This window comes from Larimichthys crocea, chromosome XXI, assembly GCF_000972845.2.
Source record: "Larimichthys crocea isolate SSNF chromosome XXI, L_crocea_2.0, whole genome shotgun sequence".
NCBI lineage: Eukaryota > Metazoa > Chordata > Actinopteri > Sciaenidae > Larimichthys > Larimichthys crocea.
The window spans coordinates 7,715,013-7,731,817 of NC_040031.1; the positions used below are offsets into that span (position 1 = coordinate 7,715,013).

The window sequence follows — 16,805 nt, forward strand, 5'->3', positions numbered from 1 at the left end:
GTAAGTGGCTTCCATTTGGACTTTGTGCCTCGTGGGACCTGAAATCAGAAATAACAGCACCTCATAAACAGTACATGAACATTCCCCCCAGTTTTCAGTCCAGGCAATATAGAATCTGACATTATCTGTTATGGTCAATGGTATGATCTGTATGTATGATAGACTGATTACAACATTTCATTTCCTTTCAGCACGGTGGCCAGGAGGCGGCAGAACACAATCCTGGTGAAGGTGCCGGGCCCTGAGGAGAGTCAGGAAGAACAAGAGAGTGGCTCGGAGGCCAGTGACTCTGTTTCTAATGGTGGCCAGTCCAGCAATGCACAAAATGGTCAAAATGTCACACTCATCACACTGAATTCAGAAGGTATGACTTCACAGAGCTGACACAGAAACACACACATTTGTTTTTGCTTTTGTAGACTTGTTTTTGTTTGCTTCGTTTTGTTTAGTGGATTACTGGGGTAGTTAATTTGAGTAGTTACTTGTTCATGTCATTTACCTAATTTACCTGTCACAACCATCTTAAAAATAACTAACTAAATAACAGCATTTCATTAAGATTAAACTTATTTAATGTGGCTAACATGACTCTTTCGTGGTTGTGCCCATGTGTCATGTTCATGTCTTGTGTTTTTTTTTTTTTAACTGTATCAATAAATGCTCCATTTGGTCATTTGTGGTTTCAGTAGCTTTGCCCATGGTTCTGGCTGAGCCTTAAAGGGAATAGTGCATTTCTAATTCATTAACCCTAAATCAAGTCCACATTGTTGTTATATTTTCTGTGATTATTGGTTTAGATATTTTCAGTTGACTTGGTTATCTTCAAAGGAAAACTATTATTCATTTATTTCCAGCTGTGGGTTACCGTGATAAAACTTGTGTTAGTCAGCATTAGATAGATGGTACCATGTGTTGTTCAGAGCAGCATGTTTCGTTCTTTGTTTGTGTTTGTTTGTGTGGTGGACTTAACAGCTAACATGCTCACGCTGTGAGCAAACAGCCAAACCGCATATTCTGCTTTTTAATACTTTTTCACAATAACACTGTTTTGCCCATATTTCACCCACTTCTCCCTTACTGCCACAAGGGTGTGCTATCGTATTACATGAAATATCTCAGTTGCTCTGTACCTGAGTGATATTTGCCAACCTTTTCTCGTGATGTAGATATAGCAGCGTTGTCTGAATAATTATTTCAACTTCTGTTTCTTCTAGATGATTACCCAGAAGGCACCTGGTTGGGAGATGAGAACAACGCAGAAATGCGAGTTCGTTGCCCAGTGTCTCCAGCTGACATGCTCCACATCACAACAAACTGCCGCACAGCAGAGAAAATGGCACTGACGCTGCTGGACTACCTGTTCCATCGGGAGATCCAGGCCATGTCAAACCTCTCTGGTCAGGGCAAACACGGCAAGAAGCAGCTGGACCCGCTCATGATCTATGGCATTCGCTGTGAGTCCTCCTGGTTTGACGTCATCTACAGCTATTGAACAGTATAGCAGTTTCACGGCATCTGGTTCAACCTTGTGAAAGTGGATGATGACCTGGTGGTAACATTATTCCATTAGAAGCCAGTTTACAAAAAGGAGTGTCTTTTTCATGCACCAGCTGCTGCCACTGACAGACCCCACCAAGCCTTGGAAGTGAATCCAACATGTCTTCTTGTCAAGTGTTTCTGAGCTGTTTGAACATGCCAGTCTGTGAGGACTTAATTGGCAAAATAACCCACTTGTAACTGCCAAGGTGGTGTCTACTAACCACTGTTTATCTTATGATTATTACATGATTTCTGCACAGTTTAAATTATACTAATACATTTCACCCAGCCGGGCTTTAAATCTGTGCTCCCCTTTTAGCAATACATTTTTCATTTCATCCCCGTTCCATTACAAAGCTGCACTGAAGTGAACACAGAAAAAGACTGCAGTCTGTATTCCCAAGGCGGGCTATAACAACATGCATTCATCACTGCGCACACGCATAAATGTGCAACACATTTTATAACATACCAGACTCTAAATGACAAGCACATGTCTGGTAGATCCTAATGGAGTCACCCTCAATTCAGTGAACTCTTTGATTAGGCAGAGTCAGGGTTATGATGGTAGACAGACGGATATTTATGAAAGGCCTGTGGCTATATACTATATTTATATGGTTCATATTGCAGTTTGAAGAGGGGCTCTGTGAGCTGTAGCCTTTCCCTCAGAGAGCAGCTTGTGCCCCCTGCAGGAGTTTTAGTAAATAACCCTCATGGCATGCAGAAATGTTTGTATACTTGGTTACCTGTATTTCCACTTAGCAATGTGGGTGTGTGTAGTTACATAGAGGTATGCAGAGGCTGGACTGGTGCCACATGACTTTTGGGTGACTCATTCTGTCAGCCAACATTAAAAAAAAAAGGGAATGAAGCAACTGGCCTGCCTGTACAGAACCCATCAGGTGTGAAAGAGCTGCTGTACGCTACGATCCCACCCTGCCCAGATACAAATCTACTCCACCCTCTGTCTCATTTTCTGCCCTCAGGCTGTAGCCGTATTATTAATTTTGATAGAATACGAGCTGTCAAGCGGCTTACAGCCTTTAAACAATTCAGTCATTGAGGTAGACAGCCACTAAATACAGCTGCATCCAGCCTCACCTGTACATATCTCTACAGAGGGAGGGATGAGGCAGAGTCGTAGGCTTAAGGAGTGTGGAGTCGAAGTAAACAGAATCAGGACAGATGTTTCCTTCGGTTTTCATTAAAGTGTACATCAGTTGCAGTTGAAGTGGCCCCATTACAAACCTCCTTGTTCTATAGCCAATAAGACAACTTAATTATGTCCAGCCTGTACTTATTCCAATGCAACAGTCTGCTATGACAGTTGGCACAGTCCAGTTTCTGGATAGTTATTGCAAATGTGGTATTGCAAACATTTGTAGACTATAAGACTGTATGCTTACAATTAAATGTTCCAACTACATATTGTCACACTAATGCCCAGCCTTCAAATTTGACTGTAAAACAATGTGTCACTTTATAAAATCAGCCCGTGTTCTTCTTCGTGAATTATCCTGCCTATCATGTCTTGTATTGCTGCTGATGTTACCTTCAAGTCTCGGTGACGGCAGGGGCAGTTGAAGATATTTAAAGTATACAGTATTTATTTGTGTCTTTCACAGAAGCTAAAATAAGATGATTAGGAAAGGACTAGGCAAATTAAACGTATCGAAAGCCTGAAAAGAAGATGGCCTGGAGACAGATAGAGCCCTGGTCATATGATGCTCTTATTCATGATCAAGCTAACAACATTTGATTATTTCCACAGTATGTGATGACCTTTGACCTCTCCTTGTCCACCACAGGCCACTTGTTCCACAAATTTGGCATCACAGAGTCAGACTGGTACCGTATCAAGCAAAGCATCGACTCCAAGTGTCGCACCGCCTGGAGACGCAAGCAGCGTGGCCAGAGTCTGGCTGTCAAGAGCTTCTCTAAACGCACGCCTCGTGGTTCAGGCGCAGGTAAAGGAAGCATGTATTTGTCTGTGCTGTGTTTATTACCCCACTTACCCCTGTACAGTGAGAGCTAGAGGGTGTTTAAGTTGTGAAACTTTGTATTACGTAAATCAAAGTACTTCTGACACCTTGCTTGTGAAATGCTTTGGGAGTGAGCACATTAATATTTATGACCATGTAGAGAAAACAAATACGTACCTATCTCCACTCTCAGAAGTCCTTATCAGCTGATAAAGTTGACACATTTTCTGCAGATGTTTTCTAATCAAACAAGGTTGAGATAATTATTTCTTTTGCTTATGGGCCAGTGACACCACCAGTGGTTTTTAGTTTGTTTTGGTTTCGGTGCAGCAGCATGTTACATTATTTGGCTTGTAGTTATGAAACCTGTCAGCAGAACAGCTGTCTTTGAACTTTGAGTTGTGAGTATGAACTGGTGCTTAACCAATTATAAAAAGGAATGCAAACTTGGATGAAGATCTCGGTTAAGTCAGGATGACCTCCTTAAATTTATCAGCTTTATAGCCAAATATGTTTTTATGGCTTCCCATTAATATTACATTTGGTGCAAATTTTGGCCTGACCATAGAACTACAAAGTTACATAATTTACATGTTCTCACTGATGAACTGCTTTGCACCAAATGATAAATCATTTAAAGGAGCAGTGTGTAGGATTAAGTAGCACATAGTGGTGTAGTCGATGATTGCAACACACTCGTCTCATCCTCCCCTTCCCTGTGCAAACAGAAACGCTGTTCTTATATTCAAGTGATTTTACAATGATGAAAACAGAATTATGCATATTCTATTACTTTTCTGTCTGTCATCAATTGTAAATGGAGCACCCTAAATCTTACACATTAGACTGTTTTAAGTTCTCGTTTTCTCTTCAACTATATATATATCCAAACCGTCAAAAAACACAGCCACATAGAGTGAACTCAAACTCACATTTCATCAGCTATAAGAAAGCTATTTTAAGACTTGAACCCGAACGCACATACAGTGTGTATCGCTGCAGATGGTTGTAATCTGCACACAATGCCTGCTGTCCTCCCCTCCCTGTGAGCCATCACCTCTCACCTCTGACCAGGGAAAAGTAAGACTGCAGAGGAAACCCAAATATCCTGTGAGCACACTCCAGGGGTGGATTGTCAGCCCTGCCTTTTCAGGCCACACACACCCCGGAGTGTACAACACAAATCCAAAGTTCAGATGGTCCATGTACAAACATGCAAAATCATCCACTCCTTAATCAGATTACATGTTAATGGACGGGAAACAAGCTATTCTTTTGCTTTCAAACCATATTTTTTCAGTCAACCAGCAAGTAGAGCTCAGACCAAAGCTATCAGATTCCGCCTGGCTCTTGCATACTCCTCTGTCAAACACAAATACTGAGGATTATGTACATAATACAGTACACATGAGTAGTAATGACAGATGGGACTTTCAGCCTTAACTTTCAAAGCAATATGACACAAAACAGAACTTTTGAGGTGTGTAGACTGTTGGTATTGGCCTTCCAGCTTGCGTGCCTCCTTCCTCTCGCTTTGTGCATGTTGCAGTTTTCCAAATCCCTTTTGCTACAGGAAACAATAAGCTTATAATAGTATAATAAGATTGGCTTAACAAGCTAGCAGCTTTTGCTGTGATTCAGTCATTTTATTGCTACGGCTCACCTCCCCACCTGCTGTCATGGATTTTGGATGTCTTTGGGTTACTTTGTTGGGTGATGCGATGGGTCCATGCTCAAGTTTCTGACTGCTGGTTTATTAGCTGATGTGTGTAGACTGAGGCCTGCAGTCTGTGTTTGGCTGCTAGACCATGAGTGTGTTTGGATGGCTAGCTGGAGAGTCCTTGTTGTGTATTTAGGCATTTGATAAATTATAAACACACCATCATCCAGCAGATGGCCTGAGTATTAGCCAGTTGGGTTTTTTTTTCCACAAAGGTTGCTAAGGCCGCTTGCATGACCATGTCTGGGTGTGTGTCAGTTTGTGTGTCTGTGTTTTAGAGACCTCTCTTTTTTTTTATGTGCCTGGAAGCCTTTGTACTGTATTGCTGCTTCCACTGTACACATCAGCGCACTAATGACTGCGTTGCTTGTCCTCCTTACCAGAGGGAGGCCTGGTAGAAGAAACGGCTCACATTGAGACTGCCACGCAGCAGACCCTGCACTACACACTGGCCAATCAACAGGTCCAGTTCCACCGTATTGGCGAGGATGGACAAGTTCAGGTGGTGAGTGTGCGGCATGTCATTCCTCAATCCTTATAGGCAAACACACAACAAAGTATTAATAAGACTGTGAACATTGTATCTATCTATCTATCTATCTATCTATCTATCTATCTATCTAGTACAATTTGCTTCTTTTTTAAAATATATATATTTCATTATTTTTCTGCTGTTATACAAGGGTCCCATAGAGCAAGATATGTAAGTTCATACCACCCACCACAGTGACACATACAGCGTTCTGCAGAAATATAAAGCTTCTCATGTCAAAGAAAGAGCTTCCCATGCTCAGGGATTGGGTGACCTTGTACAGCTGCTATGGGCAAAGGTCAAAGTCAGGCCCACTAAGGCATTATGGGTGGGCTGACCAAGAGGAAGTGACTTGACTACTCATTGTCTTCCCTGTGTTCTGAAATCAACCCAAATACATCATTGTAAGGGTCACAAGAGTCACTTGATTAAACTCCATTCCCTGTGGAAGATCAGAAGTTACATCGCTTCTGTGAAATCACTAAAATTCTAGGAGAAGTTAGGAAGAAGACGGGAAAGAATGATTATCAAGAACTCACTGTGTGGTTATTACCCTCCAGACACTGCAGAGTATTAACAGGTGCAGCTGAGCCTGAAATTTACTGCTAACACAGCAGAGGAAATCACGTATACTTACTGGCTGTGATTCAGTGCTGCAACCCTGTCTAATGATTACTAAACTACCAACTTCACCTATTGTGTTGTTGCCAGGTTACGTGCAGCACACTAGTGCTGCTTAGTTTATTTTTGATATAAGAAAATACATTTTTAATCTTTGCTTTCTGTAATCATTCCTCTGGTTCATACCGGGTCATTAAAAGACCCTTTATCAGTGTTCTTTTAATGTAAGTGATAGGTGGCAAAATCCTGCTGCTGGGGGTGTGTCTGTCTGTTTGTGGTGAATATAACCGCTGTGAAACAGTCAGACTTTCTCGATGCTGCCGCTCTCATTCTCATTCACTGTCTATGTTGACCAGGGCTGTCTCTCTTTCTCAAACCATCGGATGCAAACCAAAGGAAAATTCTTTGTATCACTATTTTGCAGCGTAAATTGCGAGTCAGACACAGATTTAGAAGCTGGGTACATGAACATAGGGTACACAGGTAGAGTAGAGTATCATAGTTTAGTCCATGAATCCACCTGTATAGCCTCAGTTTCAGTGACATTTGACTCTGGAGAGTTATGCCTGATCCTAGTGTCTGATTGGGGGGGCCACAGCATGATGTCAAGCTGTGTTTTGTTGCACCCGGCTCAACTTCTCTACTGCAAGTCGCTGCCTTTTTTGGCCGACATTGCTGCGGCCCGCACTGCTGCAGCGAAACTCAAATGAATGGGGGAAAAACCTGCGGTTTCGCCTCAGGGACCTGTCTGAATGTATTTGGAATAGGATGAATAAGAGGAATTATTACAGCAAGCCAAAGCTGTTTCTGAAATATTTATTGAACGTATTTGTATAATTGTGCCAGCTTTACCTGTCTCTCATTCTTCATCTGTGTTTCTCAGATCCCACAGGGTCAATTGCACATTGCCCAGGTGCCACAAGGAGAGGAGGTGCAGATCACACAGGACAGTGAGGCAAGTGTGTGTGTGTGTGTGTGTGTGTGTGTGCGTGCGTGCATGTGTTTTTTGTTTTTTGGGGGCTTTTTATTAGTTGTTTTTTTTTTTTTTTTAAATGAGAGCGAGAAAAGGAGGAACACAGCCACTCCTATTTTTGAGGCATTGTTCCCGGTATATTAAATTTCTTAGGAGACACATTAGTCATGAAAATTTGTCTCCAAACAGAATATACTCTTACGGTTATCTCGTGCTTGAGAGGGAAGTGGTTTTCTGGGATGAAAAATAGTGTTGTCTACTTTAGTGGGAATTCTGGTTTGTGATTTGGTCAACTTTTGGCTAGTTAATGACACATTATTTCACTGGCTATTTGAAACATTACATTTATGTGAACATGGAGTGTACTCCAAAAGCTGCAGACTCTCTCTGTCATGCACGCACCAAGTGTATCTTCAGATAATTATGGTTGATCCTCTGACCTCTGTTGGCAAGACAATTTATCCTAATTTGTATCTACACCCATTTCCCAATGACCGGCCAAATTTGTGATTGCACAACTCACACTTTGGAGACTATCAGCTAGTCTACTTTTAAAAGAAAGCAAATGAAGAGACATTTAATATATTAACCAAAATCATTAGCAAATAAATTTGATAAGAGTAAAACATTGATATGTCCTTTGAGCTTGAGCCATTCCAGTAAAGCATAATTCGCCAGAGTAATACCTGACAACATTTAAGTCATTAGTGAGCTTTCGCAAAAACAGATGTTCCATAAAAAAGAATGTTAATGTTTATATATCCGCCTGCTTATGCGCGGGGTTATGACTTTTGTTTCCACATAATGCCCAGATGTCTCATGTCCCGTCGCAGACATGCACTCTGCATGTGCACACAGTGTTGGCCTGCCAGTTGAAATCAAAATCTTAACTCCAAACCACACCAACTGCTCAAGAGGAATTTCCACATCAGCATCACTGTTAGTGATTTTTTTTTTTCTTTTCTTTTTTTAAGGATGTGGGAGAGCGATTTATTTCAAGGCGCCAGTCTGTGTACACACATACACATGTAATCACATACCGTATATGATGCGTGCCACAAATGCGTGACATTTAAGCGAAAGCAATTGACACCTTTACCGAGTGTTTTTCTCATTTCCTATCCAGCGTTGCGAAAGGACACTCTGAGGAAGAAATGCACGATTGAGTGAGAGAGCGAATTGCAGGCAGAAAAGCTCTAAAGTCTTTCCTGCTCTTTGTGGCTGAGCCCAGATTTTCTTCTCCTCTCCTTCCTATTCCATGATATTGTTTGTTTTCTGGAGTTCAAAGCTTAGCAACAAAATCCCACTTCTCCCAACTGCCACTCACAGAATATGTTTTCATTAGGGACGGGCCCCCTTCATCAAAGACGTTGGTTTCAGCGTGCTTAAAAAGGAAATGAGCTGTTTGAGAGATTACACTGCTCTCTGGCCATATGGCAGCTTAGACAGAACTATATATACACATACACACACACGCACGCACACATGCATATATATATATATATATGTATATATATGTATATATATGTATATATATGTATATGCCGATGTAGACCATCCTGATGAAGAAGACATCACTGTTATCACTAAGGACAAACATGACGAACCTAACGAATAGGATGTCCTCAGTGATAACGAAGGTGCCGACATTCCTCCCCCTCCTCTGACATCGAGAAGATGGAGAACAAGATAAGGATGTAGTTGATTAATGTAATGTTATGTAGCAAAATGTAAAGTAATGTAATATTATGTAATGTAGGAAAATGTAATATGTAATGTAGTAGTAAAATGTAATGTAATATAATGTAATGTAATGTAGTAAAATATAATATAATGTAATGTAATGTAGTCCAACCCCATAGTTTCAGTTTGTTTGCTCTTGCTTACGGGTATGGCCGGATCTAGAGAGAGAGAGATGAGAATAGATCTAAGAGCGAGATATATAGATGAGATAGATATACCCAACCACACACCACAGAGATTATAACATAGATACTATCTATAATATATACACACACACACCTATATATATCTATCATATTATATATTATATCTCATATATATATATATATATATCTATCATATATATCATATATATCTATATATATATATATCTATGTATATCATACATATCATACACATATATAATAAACACACATATACACTATATATACATATATATCTATATATAATATACTATATCTATATATACAAACACACACATATACATATCTAAAAATACACACCATATCTATATATAATATAATTAAATATATATATATTATATATATATTGCATTTGCTGCGTGTGTGTGTGTGTATATATAGTTCTGTCTAAGGCCATATGGCCAGAGAGCGAGAGCAGTGTAATCTCTCAAAAAGCTCATTTCCTTTTAAGCAGCTGAAACAACGTCTTTGATGAAGGGGGCCGTCCCTAATGAAAACATATTCTGTGAGTGGCAGTTGGGAGAAGTGGGATTTTGTTGCTAAGCTTTGAACTCCAGAAAACAAACAATATCATGGAATAGGAAGGAGAGGAGAGGAAAAAATCTGGGCTCAGCCACAAAGAGCAGGAAAGACTTTAGAGCTTTTCTGCCTGCAATTCGCTCTCTCACTCAATCGTGCATTTCTTCCTCAGAGTGTCCTTTCGCAACGCTGGATAGGAAATGAGAAAAACACTCGGTAAAGGTGTCAATTGCTTTCGCTTAAATGTCACGCATTTGTGGCACGCATCATATACGGTATGTGATTACATGTGTTGTGTGTACACAGACTGGCGCCTTGAATAAATCGCTCTCCCACATCCTTAAAAAAAGAAAAGAAAAAAAAAATCACTAACAGTGATGCTGATGGGAAATTCCTCTTGAGCAGTTGGTGTGGTTTGGAGTTAAGATTTTGATTTCAACTGGCAGGCCAACACTGTGTGCACATGCAGAGTGCATGTCTGCGACGGGACATGAGACATCTGGGCATTATGTGGAAACAAAAGTCATACCCCGCGCATAAGCAGGCGGATATATAAACATTAACATTCTTTTTATGGAACATCTGTTTTTGCGAAAGCCACTAATGACTTAAATGTTGTCAGGTATTACTCTGGCGAATTATGCTTTACTGGAATGGCTCAAGCTCAAAGGACATATCAATGTTTTACTCTTATCAAATTTATTTGCAATGATTTTGGTTAATATATTAAATGTCTCTTCATTTGCTTTCTTTTAAAGTAGACTAGCTGATAGTCTCCAAAGTGTGAGTTGTGCAATCACATTTGGCCGGTCTTGGGAAATGGGTGTAGATACAAATTGGATAAATTGTCTTGCCAACAGAGGTCAGAGGATCAACCATAATTATCTGAAGATACACTTGGTGCGTGCATGACAGAGAGGTCTGCAGCTTTTGGAGTACACTCCATGTTCACATAAATGTAATGTTTCAAATAGCCAGTGAAATAATGTGTCATTAACTAGCCAAAAGTTGACCAAATCACAAACAGAAATCCCACTAAAGTAGACAACACTATTTTTCATCTCCAGAAAACCACTTCCCTCTCAAGCACGAGATAACGTAAGAGTTATTCTGTTTGGAACAAATTTTCATGACTAATGTGTCTCCTAAGAAATTTAATATACCGGGAACAATGCCTCAAAAATAGGAGTGGCTGTGTTTCCTCCTTTTCTCGCTCTCATTAAAAAAAAAAAAAAACAACTAATAAAAGCCCCAAAAAACAAAAACACATGCACGCACGCACACACACACCACCACACACACACTTGCCTCACTGTCCTGTGTGATCTGCCCCTCCTCTCCTTGTGGCACCTGGGCAATGTGCAATTGACCCTGTGGGATCTGAGAAACACAGATGAAGAATGAGAGACAGGTAAAGCTGGACTTATACAAATACGTTCATAAATATTTCAGAAACAGCTTTGGCTTGCTGTAATAATTCCTCTTATTCTCTATCCTAACATTCAACAGGATCCGTCCCTGATGCGCAAACCGCAGTTTTTCCCCCATTCATTTGAGTTTCGCTGCCATTGGGCATTCGCCGCAGTCGATGTCGGCTCAAAAAGGCAGCGACTGCAGTAGAGAAGTTGAGCCTGGCTGAACAAAACCAGCTTGACATCATGCTGTGGCCCCCCCAATCAGACACCTAGGTCGGCTAACTCTCAAATGTCACTGAAACGGGCTATACAGGTGGATTCATGGACTAAACTATGTACTCTATTTACCTGTGTACCCTATGTTCATTACCCAGCTTCTAAATCTGTGTCTGACTCGCCATTTACGCTGCCAAAATGTGACACAAAGAATTTTCCTTTGGTTTGCATCCGATGGTTTGGAAAGAGAGAGCCCTGGTCAACATAGACAGTGAATGAGAATGAGAGCGGCAGCATCGAGAAAGTCTGACTGTTTCACAGCGGTTATATTCCACAAAACAGACAGACACACCCCCCAGCAGCAGGATTTTGCCACCTATCACTTACATTAAAAGAACCCTGATAAAGGGTCTTTTAATGAACGGTTGAACCAGAGGAATGATTACAGAAAGCAAAGAAAATTTCTTATATCAAAATAAACTAAGCAGCATATAGGTGCTGCACGTAATGGCAACAACACAATAGGTGAGTTGGTAGTTTAGTAATCATTAGACAGGGTTGCAGCACTGAATCACAGCCAGTAAGTATACGTGATTTCTCTGCTGTGTAGCAGTAAATTTCAGGCTAGCTGCACCTGTATACTCTGCAGTGTCTGGAGGGTAATAACCACACAGTGAGTTCTTGATATCATTCTTTCCCGTCTTCTTCCTAACTTCTCCTAGAATTTTAGGATTTCACAGAAGCGATGTAACTTCTGATCTTCCACAGGGAATGGAGTTTAATCAAGTGACTCTTGTGACCCTTACAATGATGTATTTGGGTTGATTCAGAACACAGGGAAGACAATGAGTAGTCAAGTCACTTCCTCTTGGTCAGCCCACCCATAATGCCTTAGTGGGCCTGACTTTGACCTTTGCCCATAGCAGCTGTACAAGGTCACCCAATCCCTGAGCATGGGAAGCTCTTTCTTTGACATGAGAAGCTTTATATTTCTGCAGAACGCTGTATGTGTCACTGTGGTGGGTGGTATGAACTTACATATCTTGCTCTATGGGACCCTTTATAACAGCGAAAAAATAATGAAATATATTATTTTAAAAAAAGAGCAAATTGTACTATATATATAGAGGAGAAGAGTAAACAATGTTCACAGTCTTACTATACCTTGTTGTGTGTTGCCTATAAGATTGAGGAGACATGCCGCACACTCACCACCTGAACTTGTCCCTTCGCCAATACGGTGGAACTGGACCTGTTGATTGGCCAGTGTGTAGTGCCGGGTCTGCTGCGTGGCAGTCTCAATGTGAGCCGTTTCTTCTACCAGGCCCTCCTCTGGTAAGGAGGACAAGCAACGCAGTCATTAGTGCCTGATGTGTACAGTGGAGCAGCAATACAGTACAAAGGCTTCCGGCACATAAAAAAAAGAGGTCTCTAAACCAGCACACCACAACTGACACCCACCCGAATGGTCATGCAAGCGGCCTTAGCAAACTTTGTGGAAAAAAAAACCACTGGCTAATACTCAGGCCATCTGCTGGACCAACCCCATAGTTTCAGTTTGTTTGCTCTTGCTTACGGGTATGGCCGGATCTAGAGAGAGAGAGATGAGAATAGATCTAAGAGCGAGATATATAGATGAGATAGATATACCCACCCACCACACACCACAAATTATACACATAATACTATCTATAATATATACACACACACACCTATATATATCATATCTATATATATATATCTATATCTATATATATATATATATATATCTATCATACTATATATATATATCTATATATATATATATTATGTATATCTACATATCTACATACATATATAATAACACACATATACAACTATATATACATATATATTATATATAATATATATATCTAATATATACAAACACACACATATACATATAACATAATATATATACACACCATATCTATATATACATATAATATATAATATATATATATATATATATATATTGCATTGCTGCGTGTGTGTGTAGTGTATATATAGTTCTGTCTAAGTGCCATATGGCCAGAGAGCAGAGCAGTGTAATCTCTCAAAACAGCTCATTTCCTTTTTAAGCAGCTGAAACAACGTCTTTGATGAAGGGGGCCGTCCCTAATGAAAACATATTCTGTGAGTGGCAGTTGGGAGAAGTGGGATTTTGTTGCTAAGCTTTGAACTCCAGAAAACAAACAATATCATGGAATAGGAAGGAGAGGAGAGGAAAATCTGGGCTCAGCCACAAAGAGCAGGAAAGACTTTAGAGCTTTTCTGCCTGCAATTCGCTCTCTCACTCAATCGTGCATTTCTTCCTCAGAGTGTCCTTTCGCAACGCTGGATAGGAAATGAGAAAAACACTCGGTAAAGGTGTCAATTGCTTTCGCTTAAATGTCACGCATTTGTGGCACGCATCATATACGGTATGTGATTACATGTGTTGTGTGTACACAGACTGGCGCCTTGAATAAATCGCTCTCCCACATCCTTAAAAAAAGAAAAGAAAAAAAAAATCACTAACAGTGATGCTGATGGGAAATTCCTCTTGAGCAGTTGGTGTGGTTTGGAGTTAAGATTTTGATTTCCAATGGCAGGCCAACACTGTGTGCACTGCAGAGTGCATGTCTGCGACGGGACATGAGACATCTGGGCATTATGTGGAAACAAAAGTCATACCCCGCGCATAAGCAGGCGGATATATAAACATTAACATTCTTTTTATGGAACATCTGTTTTTGCGAAAGCCACTAATGACTTAAATGTTGTCAGGTATTACTCCTGGCGAATTATGCTTTACTGGAATGGCTCAAGCTCAAAGGACATATCAATGTTTTACTCTTATCAAATTTATTTGCAATGATTTTGGTTAATATATTAAATGTCTCTTCATTTGCTTTCTTTTAAAGGACTAGCTGTAGTCTCCAAAGTGTGGTTGTGCAATCACATTTGGCCGGTCCTTGGGAAATGGGTGTAGATACAAATTGGATAAATTGTCTTGCCAACAGAGGTCAGAGGATCAACCATAATTATCTGAAGATACACTTGGTGCGTGCCATGACAGAGAGGTCTGCAGCTTTTGGAGTACACTCCATGTTCACATAAATGTAATGTTTCAAATAGCCAGTGAAATAATGTGTCATTAACTAGCCAAAAGTTGACCAAATCACAACACAGATAATCCCACTAAAGTAGACAACACTATTTTTCATCTCCAGAAAACCACTTCCCTCTCAAGCACGAGATAACGTAAGAGTTATTCTGTTTGGAAACAAATTTTCATGACTAATGTGTCTCCTAAGAATTTAATATACCGGGAACAATGCCTCAAAAATAGGAGTGGCTGTGTTCTCTCCTTTTCTCGCTCTCATTTAAAAAAAAAAAAAAAACAACTAATAAAAGCCCCAAAAAACAAAAACACATGCACGCACGCACACACACACCACCACACACACACTTGCCTCACTGTCCTGTGTGATCTGCACCCTCCTCTCCTTGTGGCACCTGGGCAATGTGCAATTGACCCTGTGGGATCTGAGAAACACAGATGAAGAATGAGAGACAGGTAAAGCTGGCACTTATACAAATACGTTCATAAATATTTCAGAAACAGCTTGGCTTGCTGTAATAATTCCTCTTATTCTCTATCCTAACATTCAACAGGATCCGTCCCTGATGCGAAACCGCAGTTTTTCCCCCATTCATTTGAGTTTCGCTGCCATTGGGCATTCGCCGCATCGATGTCGGCTCAAGGCAGCGACTGCAGTAGAGAAAGTTGAGCCTGGCTGAACAAAAACCAGCTTGACATCATGCTGTGGCCCCCCCAATCAGACACTAGGTCAGGCTAACTCTCAAATGTCACTGAAACGGGCTATACAGGTGGATTCATGGACTAAACTATGTACTCTATTTTACCTGTGTACCCTATGTTCATTACCCAGCTTCTAAATCTGTGTCTGACTCGCCATTTACGCTGCCAAAATGTGACACAAAGAATTTTCCTTTGGTTTGCATCCGATGGTTTGGAAAGAGAGAGCCCTGGTCAACATAGACAGTGAATGAGAATGAGAGCGGCAGCATCGAGAAAGTCTGACTGTTTCACAGCGGTTATATTCCCACAAAACAGACAGACACACCCCCCGCAGCAGGATTTTGCCACCTACACTTACATTAAAAGAACCCTGATAAAGGGTCTTTTAATGAACGGTTGAACCAGAGGAATGATTACAGAAAGCAAAGAAAATTTCTTATATCAAAATAAACTAAGCAGCATATAGTGTGCTGCACGTAAATGGCAACAACACAATAGGTGAGTTGGTAGTTTAGTAATCATTAGACAGGGTTGCAGCACTGAATCACAGCCAGTAAGTATACGTGATTTCTCTGCTGTGTAGCAGTAAATTTCAGGCTAGCTGCACCTGTATACTCTGCAGTGTCTGGAGGGTAATAACCACACAGTGAGTTTTGATATCATTCTTTCCCGTCTTCTTCCTAACTTCTCCTAGAATTTTAGGATTTCACAGAAGCGATGTAACTTCTGATCTTCCACAGGGAATGGAGTTTAATCAAGTGACTCTTGTGACCCTTACAATGATGTATTTGGGTTGATTTCAGAACACAGGGAAGACAATGAGTAGTCAAGTCACTTCCTCTTGGTCAGCCCACCCATAATGCCTAGTGGGCCTGACTTTGACCTTTGCCCATAGCAGCTGTACAAGGTCACCCAATCCCTGAGCATGGGAAGCTCTTTCTTTGACATGAGAAGCTTTATATTTCTGCAGAACGCTGTATGTGTCACTGTGGTGGGTGGTATGAACTTACATATCTTGCTCTATGGGACCCTTTATAACAGCAGAAAAAATAATGAAATATATTATTTTAAAAAAAAGCAAATTGTACTCATATATATAGAGGAGAAGAGTAAACAATGTTCACAGTCTTACTATACCTTGTTGTGTGTTGCCTATAAGTTGAGGAGACATGCCGCACACTCACCACCTGAACTTGTCCCTTCGCCAATACGGTGGAACTGGACCTGTTGATTGGCCAGTGTGTAGTGCAGGGTCTGCTGCGTGGCAGTCTCAATGTGAGCCGTTTCTTCTCCAGGCCCTCCTCTGGTAAGGAGGACAAGCAACGCAGTCATTAGTGCCTGATGTGTACAGTGGAAGCAGCAATACAGTACAAAGGCTTCCGGCACATAAAAAAAAAGAGGTCTCTAAACCAGCACACCACAACTGACACCCACCCGAATGGTCATGCAAGCGGCCTTAGCAAACTTTGTGGAAAAAAAAACCACTGGCTAATACTCAGGGCCATCTGCTGGA

The 16,805-nt window shown here is 40.7% G+C and overlaps 1 protein-coding gene across 1 annotated transcript in view; it reads left to right on the forward strand.

The window, feature by feature from the left end:
* The window catches only part of banp (BTG3 associated nuclear protein), a 43,486-nt gene that overhangs the window by 3,428 nt on the left and 23,253 nt on the right, over positions 1–16,805 (forward strand). Inside the window, exons 6-10 of the mRNA XM_010737704.3 lie at positions 192–364; positions 1,215–1,454; positions 3,351–3,509; positions 5,628–5,749; positions 7,281–7,352. Of these exons, the coding sequence (XP_010736006.3) occupies positions 192–364; positions 1,215–1,454; positions 3,351–3,509; positions 5,628–5,749; positions 7,281–7,352 (766 nt within the window). The remainder of the gene's footprint in view (positions 1–191; positions 365–1,214; positions 1,455–3,350; positions 3,510–5,627; positions 5,750–7,280; positions 7,353–16,805) is intronic.